The following is a 14,358-nucleotide window of genomic DNA, read 5'->3' on the forward strand; positions in this document are numbered from 1 at the left end:
TGTTATTGGTAAACAGTAGTAGTCCGCAAGACATTTTCCCCAGAATGATTTTGGCTTACTCAAGTTCATTTTGGCAAAATGTAGTCTTGCTTTTTTATGTCTCTGTGTCAGCAGTGGGGTCCTTCTCGGTCTCCTGGCATAGTGTTTCATTTCATTTAAATGTCGATGGATAGTTTGCGCTTACACTGATGCTCCCTGAGCCTTTAGGACAGCTTGAATATCTTTGGAACGTGTTTGGGGCTGCTTATCCACCATCTGGACTATCCTGTGTTGACACCTTTCATCAATTTTTCTCTTCCGTCCACACCTGTGGACAAAGACAAATCTAGATCTCTGGAGATGGACTTTCAACCTTGAGATTGTTGATATTTTTCCACAATTTTGGTTCCCAGATTCTCAGTTCTCTTCTCCTCTTTCTGTTGTTCATCCTTGTGTGGCACACACAGACACACAATGCAAAAACTAAGGGAACTTCTCTCCTTTTTATCTGCTTTCAGGTGTGATTTTTATGTTGCTCACACCTGTTAGTTGCCCCAGGTGAGTTTGTTTCAAGCATGTGATGCTCTTTTAATCTTATTTTTCCACAATTTTGAAAGGGTGACAATAATTTTGTCCAGACCATTTTTGGAGTTTGGTGTGACATTATGTCCAATTTGCTTTTTTTCCTCCTTTTTTGGTCTTGTTACAATACACACAAAGGGAATACACATGTGTATAGCAAAATATGTGTTATTGCAATACTGCAGTTACTGTGAGAAACACTTCATCTTCTTGAAACATTTCAGGGGTGCCAACATTTACTGCCATGACTGTACCTGAGGTTTAAGCAGATGGCATTTGATCAAACATGGGCTAAAGATTAAGCCGTCCAAGACTTGGAAGACGTCTGACAAATGATCCAGGGGCTCCTGGTAGGACGTGGAGTACATGATGACATCATCTAGGTACAACAGGACACTCTGAAAGTTTAGATGGCCCAGGCACCACTCCATCAGATGCTGTAAAGTACCAGGGGCATTGCACAGCCCGAACGGCATACTCTTGAATCCGAACAGTCCCATGGGTGTCACGAAGGCTGTCTTCTCTCGGCACTTGCCAATACCCACTGGTTAAGTCCAAGGTGGAGAAGTAGGCAGCCGACCTGAGGGCTGTAAGTGACTCTTCGATTCTTGGAAGGGGATAAGCGTCCTTATATGTGACATTGTTCAGCTTCCTGTAGTCGACACAAAAACGGATGGTCCCAACCTTCTTCTTGACTAAGATAAGGGGTGCCGCCCAGGGACTCTGACTCTCTTGAATGACATCCGCGTCCTTCATGTCAACCAGCATCTTCTTAACAGTTTGATACATGCCTGGAGCGATCGGATGGTGCCTCTCTTTGATAGGTGGGCTGTCACCGGGCCACCATGCAATCTGTTAAGATGTCCCTTGATTCTAGAAGATACAGCGGGGCGACTGGAGTGTATTTAGGTAAGACTGTCGCCACATCGAACAGATTGACTAACTGGACTGGAACTCTCCCATTGGTAACTGTGACAAGGCTTCTGGCAGCTCTGACTAAGGGATGATCTTCCAACTGCATAGACTGTAGCAGGGCTTGATAGTCATTGTTTCTTACTCCAGGACGTGCACGGCACCAAATTATTGTCTCTGTGTTGGGTTATAATGTCACCGACTGGATGTCTTGAATTCGCACTCCGCAAACTTCACCTTGCTGGTTGGCAAACTTCTGCTCCGCCGGTAGAACCTTTAAGGGGTGCTGCGCAGCCTGCTGGCCTGAAGGGGACATGTAGGGGCAAAGAATCCACAACTTCAGCAAAACAGTGTTTCATGATATTCATCCCCAATATAAACTCTAGACTCCTTATCAGACACATCAGTTACAATCACTCCCCCCCATAGGAATACATGTTTCCCCAACCGGATGATGGACTTCCAATATCCATGTCTGGGAATTGGTTTCCAGTTACCTGCCACTACCCTAAAATCAACATTGTCAGGTTCACATAACAAATTAACATTCCAGTACTTATAAAAAAAAACATCTTTGGATATAGTAGACACTTGTGACTCTGTATCTATCAATATTTCCAATTGTACACCTTCTACAATGACCTTTACATAGGGGCAGGGGGCGACATAAAGTGAGAGTCCTGACTTAGGTCGTTCTGGGTTCAGACCTGGTGCCTGTTTTCCTGAGGGCCGGTCCGCGACCTCAGGGGAAATCTGTTTAAATCCCAACATTGTACTTTCCGATGTCCAGATTTATTGCAATAGGTACAAAAGGGTTTCTGAGTCCCCGGCGGCCTATTGGGCAGAGGATTGTGGAGGTTAACAGGACAGGGAGCAGAAGCAGAGATGGGTTTCCTATGTAGGGGCGGTTCACAGTTAGGTGGAGCAGCCCGACTGGCAAGCTCCTTCACAGCCTGAGTCAATTGTTCAATGTCCTGCTTAACACTCTGAAATTCTGAGACTGTAGTGACTGGTAGGGTAGTGGACACTGGAGCAGGAGCCGGTGGTGGTGGCATGGGTCCGGCTACCGTCCATAGTGGCTCTGGGACAGGGGCACAATTTTCTTCTGACTCAGTCCCGGACTCTATGATCTGAATAGCCAGCCTCTTGAAAGCGGGGAAGGACAGACTGTGATTTTGCACTGATTTTGCATCCTCAACTGAGCTTTGTCCCACTTATTATGAGCCCCATCAATACATCTGTCCATCAATACTTTGTTAGATCGTTGGTTTATGCAGAGTGCGCGGCAGCGGGTGCTTGACTGTATATCGCAGAGCCAGATGTAACCGCCGGAACCTTCAATATGGCTGAGCCCAGGGAACTTCCTGTTTGGTCCAGCTGATGAAGTCTTCCCCCCGTGCAACACAGGGTGGATCTTTAGTTTCTCCTTGCACACTGAAGAGGCATCACCGCTGGGGACTGATGGGGCAGGGCGGGGCTGCAGCCGCTCGTGCGGGATACACCAGACTATGTTTAAGCCTTTCAGGTACTGATTTTGCACAATCTGCAGCAGCACTTAACATTCTTTCCTTCACCTCCCCCTCTATTTCACCAGCGCCTTACAGTAATACTTTTCAATTAGAACAGTCCCGTACAGTCAGCATGCGATTTTTCTCCGGCATAGTTCAGACTACGGGGGAGGACTTGCGGCTTTGTGGCCTATGGCACAAACCCAAATCCTATTTGTGACGCCAAAGTTTAAATGTGGTGAGCCACGGGGTGTGATGTGAGGTGTAAGGGGTAGATGGTTGTTGCCCAGAGGTAGATGGTATTAACCCCTTCGTGTTCGTGATGCCATGGCGTGATTTAACCTTAATCACCCGAAGGTAGCACCGCTAGTCCTAGGTTAGGCAGGGGCAAATAATAGTCCAAGGCCAGGTTAAGGTGTTTGGTAGCTTTAACTGAGGTAGACAGATGGTACAGTCTATAGAGTTCTGCCAGGACCCAGAGAGGTGACCAGTAACACGGGGGACCTTACAGCTTGCTGGGACTTGCAGTGACTTGACAGACTATAGGTGCAGGCCACGTTGACTACAATTGACTTGACTGAAGATGATAAAGATGACTTGACTTGTGGCTGCAATTTAGGTTGAGGCCTCCAGATGTGCTGGACACTGACCCTGAGATGTCTGGACTGGACTTGACCTCAGAAGAAAGAGCGCAGGAAAAGAAAAGAGTGATTGCAGCTCCTCCCTTCCTTATAAAGAGGGGCTGTGCAAGGAGCCCATAGGCTACCTGCGGGTCACCTGGTGCTCTCTGTGTAAAAAACATATGACATAAACATGTGACAAACATTATCATAAACATGTGACAAACAATATATGTGACTAACAATCATGTGACCAACTTCAAAGGTCCTTTACACTTAATTTACACCCTATTCACATTATGGGGGAACACTGCAGGAGAGCCCGGAGGACGTCAACCTGACAGGACTGAAGAAGCATATCCCGTACTGGGACACCACCAAAACCAGGGTCCTCCAAGAAGGAGTAGAATCTTTCAGGCAATGCCTTTCGCGCCTTGGCTCTTCATCAGGCATCATGAAGCCCCATGGCGCAAAACGCGTTGCATGTTGGTAATAAACCTCAGTTGCTATACCTGTTACTTGTGGTCTCTCAGTGCCTGAAAGATTCCACTCCTTCTAGGGGGAGCCTGTTTTTTTTTTATCTTGCTCTTTATGTGAAAAGGCGGCAGTGAGACTGATTATCTACACCCTGTTCCTAAGTTGTCCTTTGGATAGGGGATAAGATGTCTAGGGGCAGAGTACCCCTTTAAGGACCTGGCCAATTTTAGTTTTTTCACTTTAGTTTTTTCCTCCTCCCCTTCTAAAAATCATAACACTTTTAATCTTGCACCTACAGACCCATACTTTGTAATGACATCACTTATTATATAACAATCTGCGGCAAAATAAAAAACTTGTGGGGTGAAATAAAAATGACGCCATTTTGTAACTTTTGGGGGCTTCCGTTACTACTTTCGGAAAAAACACTTTATCTTTATTCTGTAGGTCCATTTGATTACAAGAATTTATGTAGGTTTTATTTTATTTTATTACTTTAAAAAATTACTACATGCACCAAAAGTATGTTTAAAATGGTGATCTTTTGACCCCAATAACTTTTTTATTTATCCACATATGGGGCCATATTAGGGCTAATTTGTGCCATGGTCTGTAGTTTTATTGGTACCATTTTTGTTTTGATGGATCTCTTTGATCGCTTATTATTAAAGGGGTATTCCGGACTTAGACATCTTATCCTTTATCCAAAGGATAGGGGATAAGATGTCTGATTGCTGAGGTCCTGCCGCTGAGACCCCCCATGATCTCCATGCAGCACCTGGCATTCTGTGCAGGGCACTGCTCCAAAGATGGAGACGTGATGTCATGCCACGCCCCCTTGTGCTGTCACACCATGCCCCCTCCATTTTGTTTTGGACTTTTGGTTTAACTAACCTTATATTTTAATATAGTTTTGAATTTTTTTTTTAGCTTCCATAGGGGGGCTATAACATGCAATCTTTGATCAGTGTTATCTGTGCTCTGCTGCTCCAGCCTGCCATGGCTGACTGGGGACATCAGAGCACCAGACTATGGCATAGCTATGCAATTTTAGAAAAAGCTTCTAAACAAAAGTCGCAATAAGAAGTCTTTATACAGCAACAGACAAATCATGTGATAAATTGCCAACACAAAAATAGGATAAAACAAATGATAATTCTCCCCCATAGTGTTATATTGAGCTATAAACTTTCTCCATTTACATCACAAAATGTAAAGGATGGTGGACCTGTATACAAAACAGCAAAAGCCAATGTAAAATGCATTATTTATTGTTTTATCTTCAGGTTAAGCTCCATTGACATGAAGTATCACATCTGGAAGCTTGGAGTGGTATTTACGGACAACGTATGTATCTTTCTTCTGTTGTGTGTGCACTAGGATTTACATTGCAACAAAACCTAAACCTTGCTCCTCTTTCATATTTAGTCTTTTCTTTACCTCGCCTGGTACACAACCATGTCGATTCTTGGACATTATAACAACTTTTTCTTTGCTGCTCATCTTTTGGACATTGCAATGGGCTTTAAGACCCTGAGGACAATTCTTTCATCAGTCACGCACAACGGAAAACAAGTAAGCCTGCCCTCTGTCTGTGTGGTCCTGGCCGTTTAATAAGTCGGAGATGAGCAATTCATCTTTTATTATGAAACAGATTACTAGTTGATTGCAGTGTTTCTAAAATAGAGCATGCGATTAAAAAAAGATGAAAGGCTGGACTGCAGCTTGGCCTGGTTTACAGCAGTGGCATGCATGGTGAATGACTCATTGAATCCGCTAATACACTCATATTACTCATGGCAGAGAGAGCACTGCAGACAGCTGAATTAAGTGCTGCTCATTTCACAGCTCCAACTCTGGAATGGGCCAAGCCTCTGGACACTGCTAGCTAGACAATGCAGGCTAGTAGTGAGCAGATAGTCATAAACTGTGTCTGTTTGTGAAGCATTAGTGATAATGGCATCAGATCAGTCACTAATTATTGACACTTGTGCAGCTATTAGTGCTCTGGTCCTGCCGAGAGGCCTGCTATTAGAAGAGTGAATGCAAAAATTACTTCAGACTTTATAGAGCAGTCAGATCGATTTCACAAGCTTGTAACATTAGTAGAGAACATTTAGCTTTCTGAATTTCTCTTGCCCTCCCTCCTGGAATACTATGAGCCCATCTCCCCTTTTTTCTTCTGGCCGCTTCTAGTCACTGATGTTTGTTGTAGCTCTCTCATGAATTATTGAAGCCAAGCAGCTGCTTTAAACACTCACAGCATGCACTATTAATTATTATCTGCTGGATAAAGAAGTCCTGCATATTCTGGACATCAGCTTAAAGTGGCAGTTCTCTACATACATTCTATATTAACATAAACTTACTTTTTATTTAGCTTTCACAATGTTAAAAGAAATAACTAAAGTTATCAATTCTGGCAATACATTTATATAAGGAAATTGATATATAACTGTGGGAATAAAGACATAACTTTTCCCTGAAGTGCTCCTGAGAAGTCATCATCATGAATTCCACAGAATTTACTGCCCAATGACTACAGTGGGATTATGGTGTTCCATTCACAATTTCCATGGTGGCAAAATTCAAAGGCCTGTTTTTAATGTTGTGGAATTCCACATTGAAATCCCAATAAAGTCAATTGGGCTTTAAAGGGTAGCTCCCACCATCCTATTTTTTTTTTTGCTAGCCCGTTCCCCCTCCCCCTGACCCCCCCCCCCCGCTATGGCACTAGCCCATTAACTCCCACCCCCCGCCCCGCATACCCCGTTCCCTCATTACACTTGCAGTTACTGCAGAGTGCGGCAGCGGGCGTGCAGGGACAGCGGCGGCAACGAGGCGGCGGTGATGTGCGGGAGGAGTGGCAGGCAGGGAGCGAGTGCAGCCTAACTGAAAAAGGACTGATTGCCCCTCCAAAATCAGTCCTTTTTCAGTAGGCGGTTTTTAAATGTAAATTAAACCTTTTTAATGAAAAATAAATAAATAAAAGTATATTAGAGATATGTTGTAGTACATAAGTACTACAACATATCAAAAAATAAAATTGGTGACAGTGCCCATTTAAATTTCATCAGGATTCTGTGTTTTGAGAACTCTTCCAGAATTCTGCAAAAATTCAGCTGCAAGCTTTGCAAAATGAAATTTGAGCAGAAATGTGGAATTCTACCATGTGAACATAGCCTTTCACAACAGTTTATAGGAGTGAAGGCTTCAGGAAGTGGGGATATGGAGAGTGGTTTGGCAGCGTAAATCCATTGGGGAACAAAATCAAGTATGTGCAGAATTAAAGGAATTGTCCAACGTCAAGCCCCCTTTTTACCTTGTATTTCTATTGCTCATTTCCACTGCAGTGACTAATAAAATATTACATGACACTGATTCCTTTGAAATGTTGCAGACCACAAGTGGTTTTACCAATCAGGACAGTTCTCAATACAGCAATTCTCTGATACTTTGAGAGCGGTCCTGAATGGTGAAAGCACTTGTATAACTTACACATGCCTGGTAACATGGAAAGGTATGTGTTCAAAAAAGAAACAAGAAAGAGTAATCCCCCAGGGGTGACAATTCCAGTTAACATTTAGAGTTACTTCGAGAGATTCTTATTGAAGGAGAACTCCAGCAAAGATTAACTTATCCCCTATACACAGGATAGAGGATAAGTAGCTGATTGTGGGGGGTCTGACCTCTGGGACCCCCATCCCCCCCCCCCCCCAATCTCCAGAACGGAACCTGGCGCTCAGTGAGGAGCATGTCCTGCAGACAAAACACACTTCTTTTCATTTCTATAGAAGCGCCAAAAAGACCCTAGTACAGCACTCTGTCATCATCGGCTATCCCATAGAAATGATCGGAGCTTGTGTCGTCTACCGGTAGATGACACACGCTCCTCACTGAGATCGCAGGGGACAGAAACTAAGCTCTCTCTCAGACTGACTAACTAATATAGTGAACCTTCACTTTAGCCCTGTTCTGTGCAGTAAAGCAGCTCAGAACGACCGCATCCCCCATGCCCATGTGTCGGGTAAATGGCTTTCCTGGGTATTACATGGCTGCCTATGGAGGAGCTTGTGACATACCCATCACTCTGCCTCCTCCACTGCTCCTGCTCTCCCTGCTTGTGTTCAGTGTACTGCTACCGAGGAGGCAGACTGATGTGTATGTCACATTTTCTTCAATAGGTAGCCATCTTATGGCGAGGGAAGCCATTCAGCCGACACATGGGATGAGGTGGCATATAATTATATAAAAACAGGGTTGCAGTGAAGGTTCATCAGTAAGTCAGTCATTTAATTGGTTACTACAGATTCTTATAAAGTTAATTAAATCTGGACAATCCTTTTAACTTAAGTGATAAATCTTGGTATTATCAAATTGATTAACAAATAATAACAAATGTTTTTCCTCTACCTTAGCTGGTGTTAACTGTTGGTCTCCTGGCTGTTGTTGTCTATCTTTACACGGTTGTGGCATTCAATTTTTTCCGGAAATTTTACAACAAGAGTGAGGATGAAGATGATCCTGATATGAAGTGTGATGACATGATGACGGTATGTGTGGCAAGGATGATGTGAAATAACAAAATTAATCACTGGGGGCCCCACTGATCATGGGAACTCTGTGGGACTAACTGAGGTAACTGGGTAATGTATGAGGTTACTAGGTAATGTGTAGTGTAGATGATACAGGACTTAATGAATGTAGACTGTGAACTAGTGTTTATATAGAGTGACAGTTTAGGTTCTTAGTTCATTACTTTGGGTCAGTGCATTAGTGAGTCACAATATCATCACTTGTATGATATTATCCTATAGAAGACAATGTTATGTAATCCTTCCCAATGGGGTGCTTTGTGATGAATGATATTGGAAACCAGACTAATTAGAATGTGCTTCATTTGCAGTGCTATCTGTTTCATATGTATGTGGGGGTGAGAGCCGGAGGTGGCATTGGAGATGAGATTGAGGACCCTGCTGGTGACCCTTATGAAATGTATCGTATTGTGTTTGACATCACCTTCTTCTTCTTTGTTATCGTCATTCTCCTTGCCATTATTCAAGGTAAGCAAGTTCATTTTTCTAGGACACTCAGCTGTCATTCGGCTTACAAATTAACTACCTCCTCTCTATCTATTCATCTAAATACAATAATGTAGGGATTAGCGAATCGAATCTGACGAATCCAAATTCGTTATGAGTTTCAGGAAAAATCTGATTTGCAACTAATGCGAATATCGTCACAAATCGCTTCATTAAACTCCATTTAGTGCGGTCCAGGCTCCAGGGCATCTAAAATGGTGGATCAACATGTGAGGACATGGGGCAAGGAATCCTGGGAAGGCGGGAACAAGGGTAGGCAGGATGACCCTGAATCACATGCAGCCTATCAGCAGCCAGTCACCCCTATGATGCCACAGCCCTATATAATTGGCAGCCATATTGTGGCCAGTCACTTCAGCCTTTCATTGCAGAGAGATAGATAGGGACAGCCAGCATTGTGTGTTAGGCCAGAAAAGCTTTTTTCCCGCAGCGATTCACTTCCTAGTCACGTCAGTGTTCTGTTGCACAGAAGGACAGAGAGCAGTGTGTGTTGCACAGAAAAGCATTCTTACTGCATCGATTCACCTCCCAGGCACTACAGTGTTCTATTACAGAGGGACAGAGAGCAGTGTGTTGCACAGAACAGTAGCAATTCAGCTCAAGCACAAATCCTGCCTAGAAGCACTGGTAGGGAAGGGAGTGAGATTGAGAGAGAAAGTGCAATTTTGGGTGTAGTACACAGCGACTGTGTGTACTGCTGGTGTTGTACACAAATACTTTTTTAAGCGTACTGGAGCGCATTGTCCTCCTCTCATAAGTGCATACCACATACGTACATCTAAGTGTTGTACCATTTTGTTCCTGTTACAGTCTTAAGGGCCTAGTTACTGTGAAAGGCCATCCAAAAGAACACACCTACTGCTGTTCTAGACAAATACTGTTTTAAGCATAGTGAAGCGTATTGTACTCTCCTCACATACGCACTAAGCATGTCAGGCAGAGAAGTTCCAGGATGTGCACAGAGGAGTGGCAGAGGCCTAAATTCATCAGGCGCAGGCGAATTTCATGCTATTGACATGACATTTTTACCAGATGTTGACAACAAGCCAAGAAAGTCAGAAATAGAAAGACACCTAAAATATGCTCAGAAATTAAGTTATGTGTAATAATGTGAAATGACAAAGGGAAAAAGTATTAAACATGATTACTGATTTATATTTAATACTCTGTACAAAAGCCCATACAGGAGGCATCTTGAATTTGTCATCACCATCAAACTAGTCGTAAGCATTGCTCAGGTGTAGTTTTGGCTTTTTTTTTTTCCAAACAATCTCCAAATCTTGAAGGTTCCATGAGCATTCCTACGAATCATAATCTTTAGTTCTTACTTAAATATTCAATGAGATTTAAGTCTGATGATTGGTTGGGCCATTATAGCAGCTTTTTTTTTTTTTCTTTCTTTGAAACCATTTGAGAGTTTCCTTGGCAGTGTGTATGGGATCATTGCTTTGCTGAAATGGCCACCCTTGTTTCATCCATGTAGATGGCAGCAGATTTTCGTCAAGAATAGTTGGATTCATTTGTTCATTCATCCTTTCTTTCATTATGTAAAGTTTGCCAGTACCACTTGATGTTTCCACGTCCAAACATCACTGTTGGTAAAGTGTTTTTAGGGTGATGTGCCGTGCCATTTCTCCTCCAAACATGGTGTGTATTATGACATTCAAACAGTTTAATTTTGGTCTCATCTGACCAAACTATATTCTCTGCCAGTATTTCACTGGCTTTTCGATGTTGTGCAGCAAACTTTAAACAAGCTTTAGGGCTCGTTCACATGGGCGGATCTGCAGCGTATTTTACGCTGCGGATCCGCCGATGATGGACCTCCTACAGTGTGTCTCAAATGTGCCTGCTCAGGGCGGCTATCCACCACTACGATGCAGACACACTGCAATGTGCGAGTCGCTGCATGCATGCGCAGTATACTCGCACACATCGCGGCTGCTCTCGGCCAAGCTCAGGGAGCAGGGGGAGCGGCCGTGATGTGTGCGAGTACAACGCACATGCGTGCGGCGACTCGAACATCGCAGCAGTGTGTCTGCTCGTAGTGGCGGATTGACGCTTCGAGCAGGCACATCTGAAACACACTGTAGGGGTCCATCATCGGTGGATCTGCAGCGTAAAATACGCTGAGGATCCACCCGTGTCAACGAGCCCTAAATATTATTTTTATTCAGCAACTAGTTGAGTACCTGGCATTGCCCAGTTTTTCCTACCTAATCCTTGTTGGGGGAGGAAAAGCAACAAAGGAGGAAGCTTTTGTCCTCATATCCCGACCCCAAATCCCCTCCTCATATTCTGACCTCATATCCCGACCTCATATCTTGTCTTCATATTTTGTCCTTATATCCCATCCCCATATCTAATCCTCATATACCGTCCTCAGGTGGTGCTGAGTTGGGCGTGTCTATGCAAGATAGGGCATGGCATGCAGGGAGGGTGTGGCTTGCCAGCTGGACTGACACATTCATCAGGGGATACAGAGTGAAGTTTGCAAAGTATGGTACCAGAAGTCCCATATACTTGCATGGGACTTGAAACAAAAACCCCATTCTTCACATAAAGTGGGTAGGTTAGGGTTAATTTAACTAACATATTTTTATTTGACTTATAAGTAATATGTGAACCAAGTATTATCCAAATAACTCTAGCCCTACGGAAGTTATGCTGAAACATACACTTCCCATAGATTTGCACAGGACTTTAAAGGAAAACGGTCACCCTGATCACCCACACTAAACCCAATACACTGGGTTATAGTGTGGGTGACCAGGAATCCAAAGAGGTCTCTTACTATAATCAGTGTTGTGGTTCCCGAAATATTGCTGGCAAAGTACCCCTTCTGAATTCAGGGAGTCGCACACAGGAGGCCCCTGCTGGCCACCTCTACTTCTTTCCGTCTTCCCAATCAGCCCTCCCCTTATTTAGCATATTCATATTATGCGACTCCACGTTCTAGTGATGTGAGTCGCATGTCACGTGAGCTCTGTGCTCTATTGGTAGAGCGCATGCGCCGACAGCTCTACAGCTCTCACATGACTACAGCTCTCACATGACTGCTTTCAGCAGTCAGAGCTCAGGACATGAGAGCTGTATGTAAACTGCCGACGCATGCGCTCTACCAACAGAGCGCAAGGCTCACGTGACATGGGACTCATGTTACTAGGAAGTGGAGACGCAGAATATGAATATGCTAATTAAGGGGACGGTTGATTGAGAAGTCGGAAAGAAGCAGGGACGGACAACCTCTGGGGCCCCGCCTCCTGCGAGCGACTCCCTGAATTCAGAAGGGGAACCATAGCACCGATTATAGTAAGTGACCCCTCTTTGGATTTCTTGTCACCAACACTATAACTCAGTGTATTGGGTTTAGTGTGGGTGATCAGGGTGACAGTTTTACTTTAAAAAAAAAAACAACCCTTGCAAATGAGGTTAGGGTTAATTTAACTATCCTATATTTGTAGTTGACATATAAGTAACATGCGACCAAGTATTATTGAAATATCTCCAGCTGCTTGGAAGTTATGCAATAACATATATTACCCATAGACTTGTATGGGACTTTAAAACAAAAACCCAGACCCTTGCAAATGGGGGTGGGTAAGGGTTAATTTATCTATTTGTAGTTGACATATTTGTAGTTGACATATTAGTAACATGTATACTAAGTTTCATGTTAATATCTTTAGCCGTTTCGAAGTGATACTGGAACATACACACATACGTACATACATACACACATTGGGGGAAATTTCTAAAAACCTGTCCAGAGGAAAAGTTGCTGAGTTGCCTATAGCAACCAATCAGATTGCTTCTTTCATTTTTTTCAAAGGCCTCTGGAAAATGAAAGAAATGATCTGATTGGTTGCTATGGGCAACTCAGCAACTTTATCTCTGGATAGGTTTTCATGAATCCCCCCCATTTTTTTTATATATATAGATGGAGTCTTGTGTAGTAAGCGTGCATACAGGCCATGGCAGCGAAGTGCATCACTTAGGCTAAGTTTCCACTTGTTTTTTTTTTTCTGGCAGTTTTTGGAATACTGCCACTGCAGTTCTTGAGCCAAAGTCAGAAGTGGATCCATAAGGGAGAAGTATAAGGCCTTCCTTTATATGTCCTATTCCTTTTGAACTCACTTTGGCTTTGGCTCACGGGCTTTGGCTCAAAAACTGCAGTGGCAGTATTCCAAAAACTGCCAGAAAAAAAAAAAACAAGTGGAAACTTGTCTCAAAGAAAATAGTGAGGCTAACAGTACCTGCTAATTCCAGGTCTTTTGAAGCTATCCACAAGTTGTCATTAGCTCTTGGACAACGCTTCTGATTATTCTTTTAATTCCTCTGTCAGAAATCTTGAGGAGTGTGAGTAACACCAGTTCGAGGCAAATGAGTGGTGAAATGATTGTCTTTCCACTGCCATAATATATCACCCCAACAGAGCTCACTGGAACAGTCAGAAGCTTACACATGTACCTGTAACCAATACTATCATGTTTTGCAACAATTAGATTGGCAATTACCTTTTTGTAGGCAATTAGTTGGGACTGAATCAGCCGATATTAATTTGTACTGACAAGGGGCTGGATTGATTTTTATTTACTGATAGATTTCAGCTGTCTTGGCTTTCCATGCCTATTGCAACTCCTTTTCTTCATGTGTTCATTACTTTTTCCCTGTGTCATTTCACATTATTACACATAACTTGTATGTATTTATTACTTGGGTTGTCACCAACATCTGGCATGTCAATAGCACAGTTGAAAACATATTTTACTCGTTCTATCTGCGCACATACAGGCATGGGCCCCATTGATTTTAGTGGCCTCAATGTAGTCCCCTAGTGGCTAAACCTTGGTTATTTTCCAAACAAATATGGGGGATATTTATTAAAACCTGTAAAGTTGCTTAGTTGACCATAGCAACCAGATTGCTTCTTTAATTTTTAACCCCTTAACAACCACGGACATAAATGTACGTCCTGGTTTGGCGGGACTTCGCACACCAGGACGTACATTTACTTCCTGTGTATGACCGCGAGCATTGGAACGTGCTCGTGTCATACACGGCAGGTTCCGGCTGCTAGCAGCAGCCGGGGACCCACCGGTAATGGCCGACGTCCGCCATTAACCCCTCAGATGCCGTGATCAATACAGATCACAGCATCTGCGGCAGTACGGTACT

At 43.4% G+C, this 14,358-nt stretch overlaps 1 protein-coding gene across 9 annotated transcripts in view; it reads left to right on the forward strand.

The window, feature by feature from the left end:
• The window catches only part of RYR3 (ryanodine receptor 3), a 991,818-nt gene that overhangs the window by 962,317 nt on the left and 15,143 nt on the right, over positions 1-14,358 (forward strand). For all 9 annotated transcript variants that reach the window (XM_056545312.1, XM_056545313.1, XM_056545314.1 and 6 more), the window contains 4 exons: positions 5,365-5,425; positions 5,507-5,653; positions 8,497-8,631; positions 8,985-9,141. In XM_056545312.1, coding sequence (XP_056401287.1) covers positions 5,365-5,425; positions 5,507-5,653; positions 8,497-8,631; positions 8,985-9,141 — 500 coding nt within the window. The remainder of the gene's footprint in view (positions 1-5,364; positions 5,426-5,506; positions 5,654-8,496; positions 8,632-8,984; positions 9,142-14,358) is intronic.

The sequence above is a fragment of the Hyla sarda genome, chromosome 11 (genome assembly GCF_029499605.1).
Source record: "Hyla sarda isolate aHylSar1 chromosome 11, aHylSar1.hap1, whole genome shotgun sequence".
NCBI lineage: Eukaryota > Metazoa > Chordata > Amphibia > Anura > Hylidae > Hyla > Hyla sarda.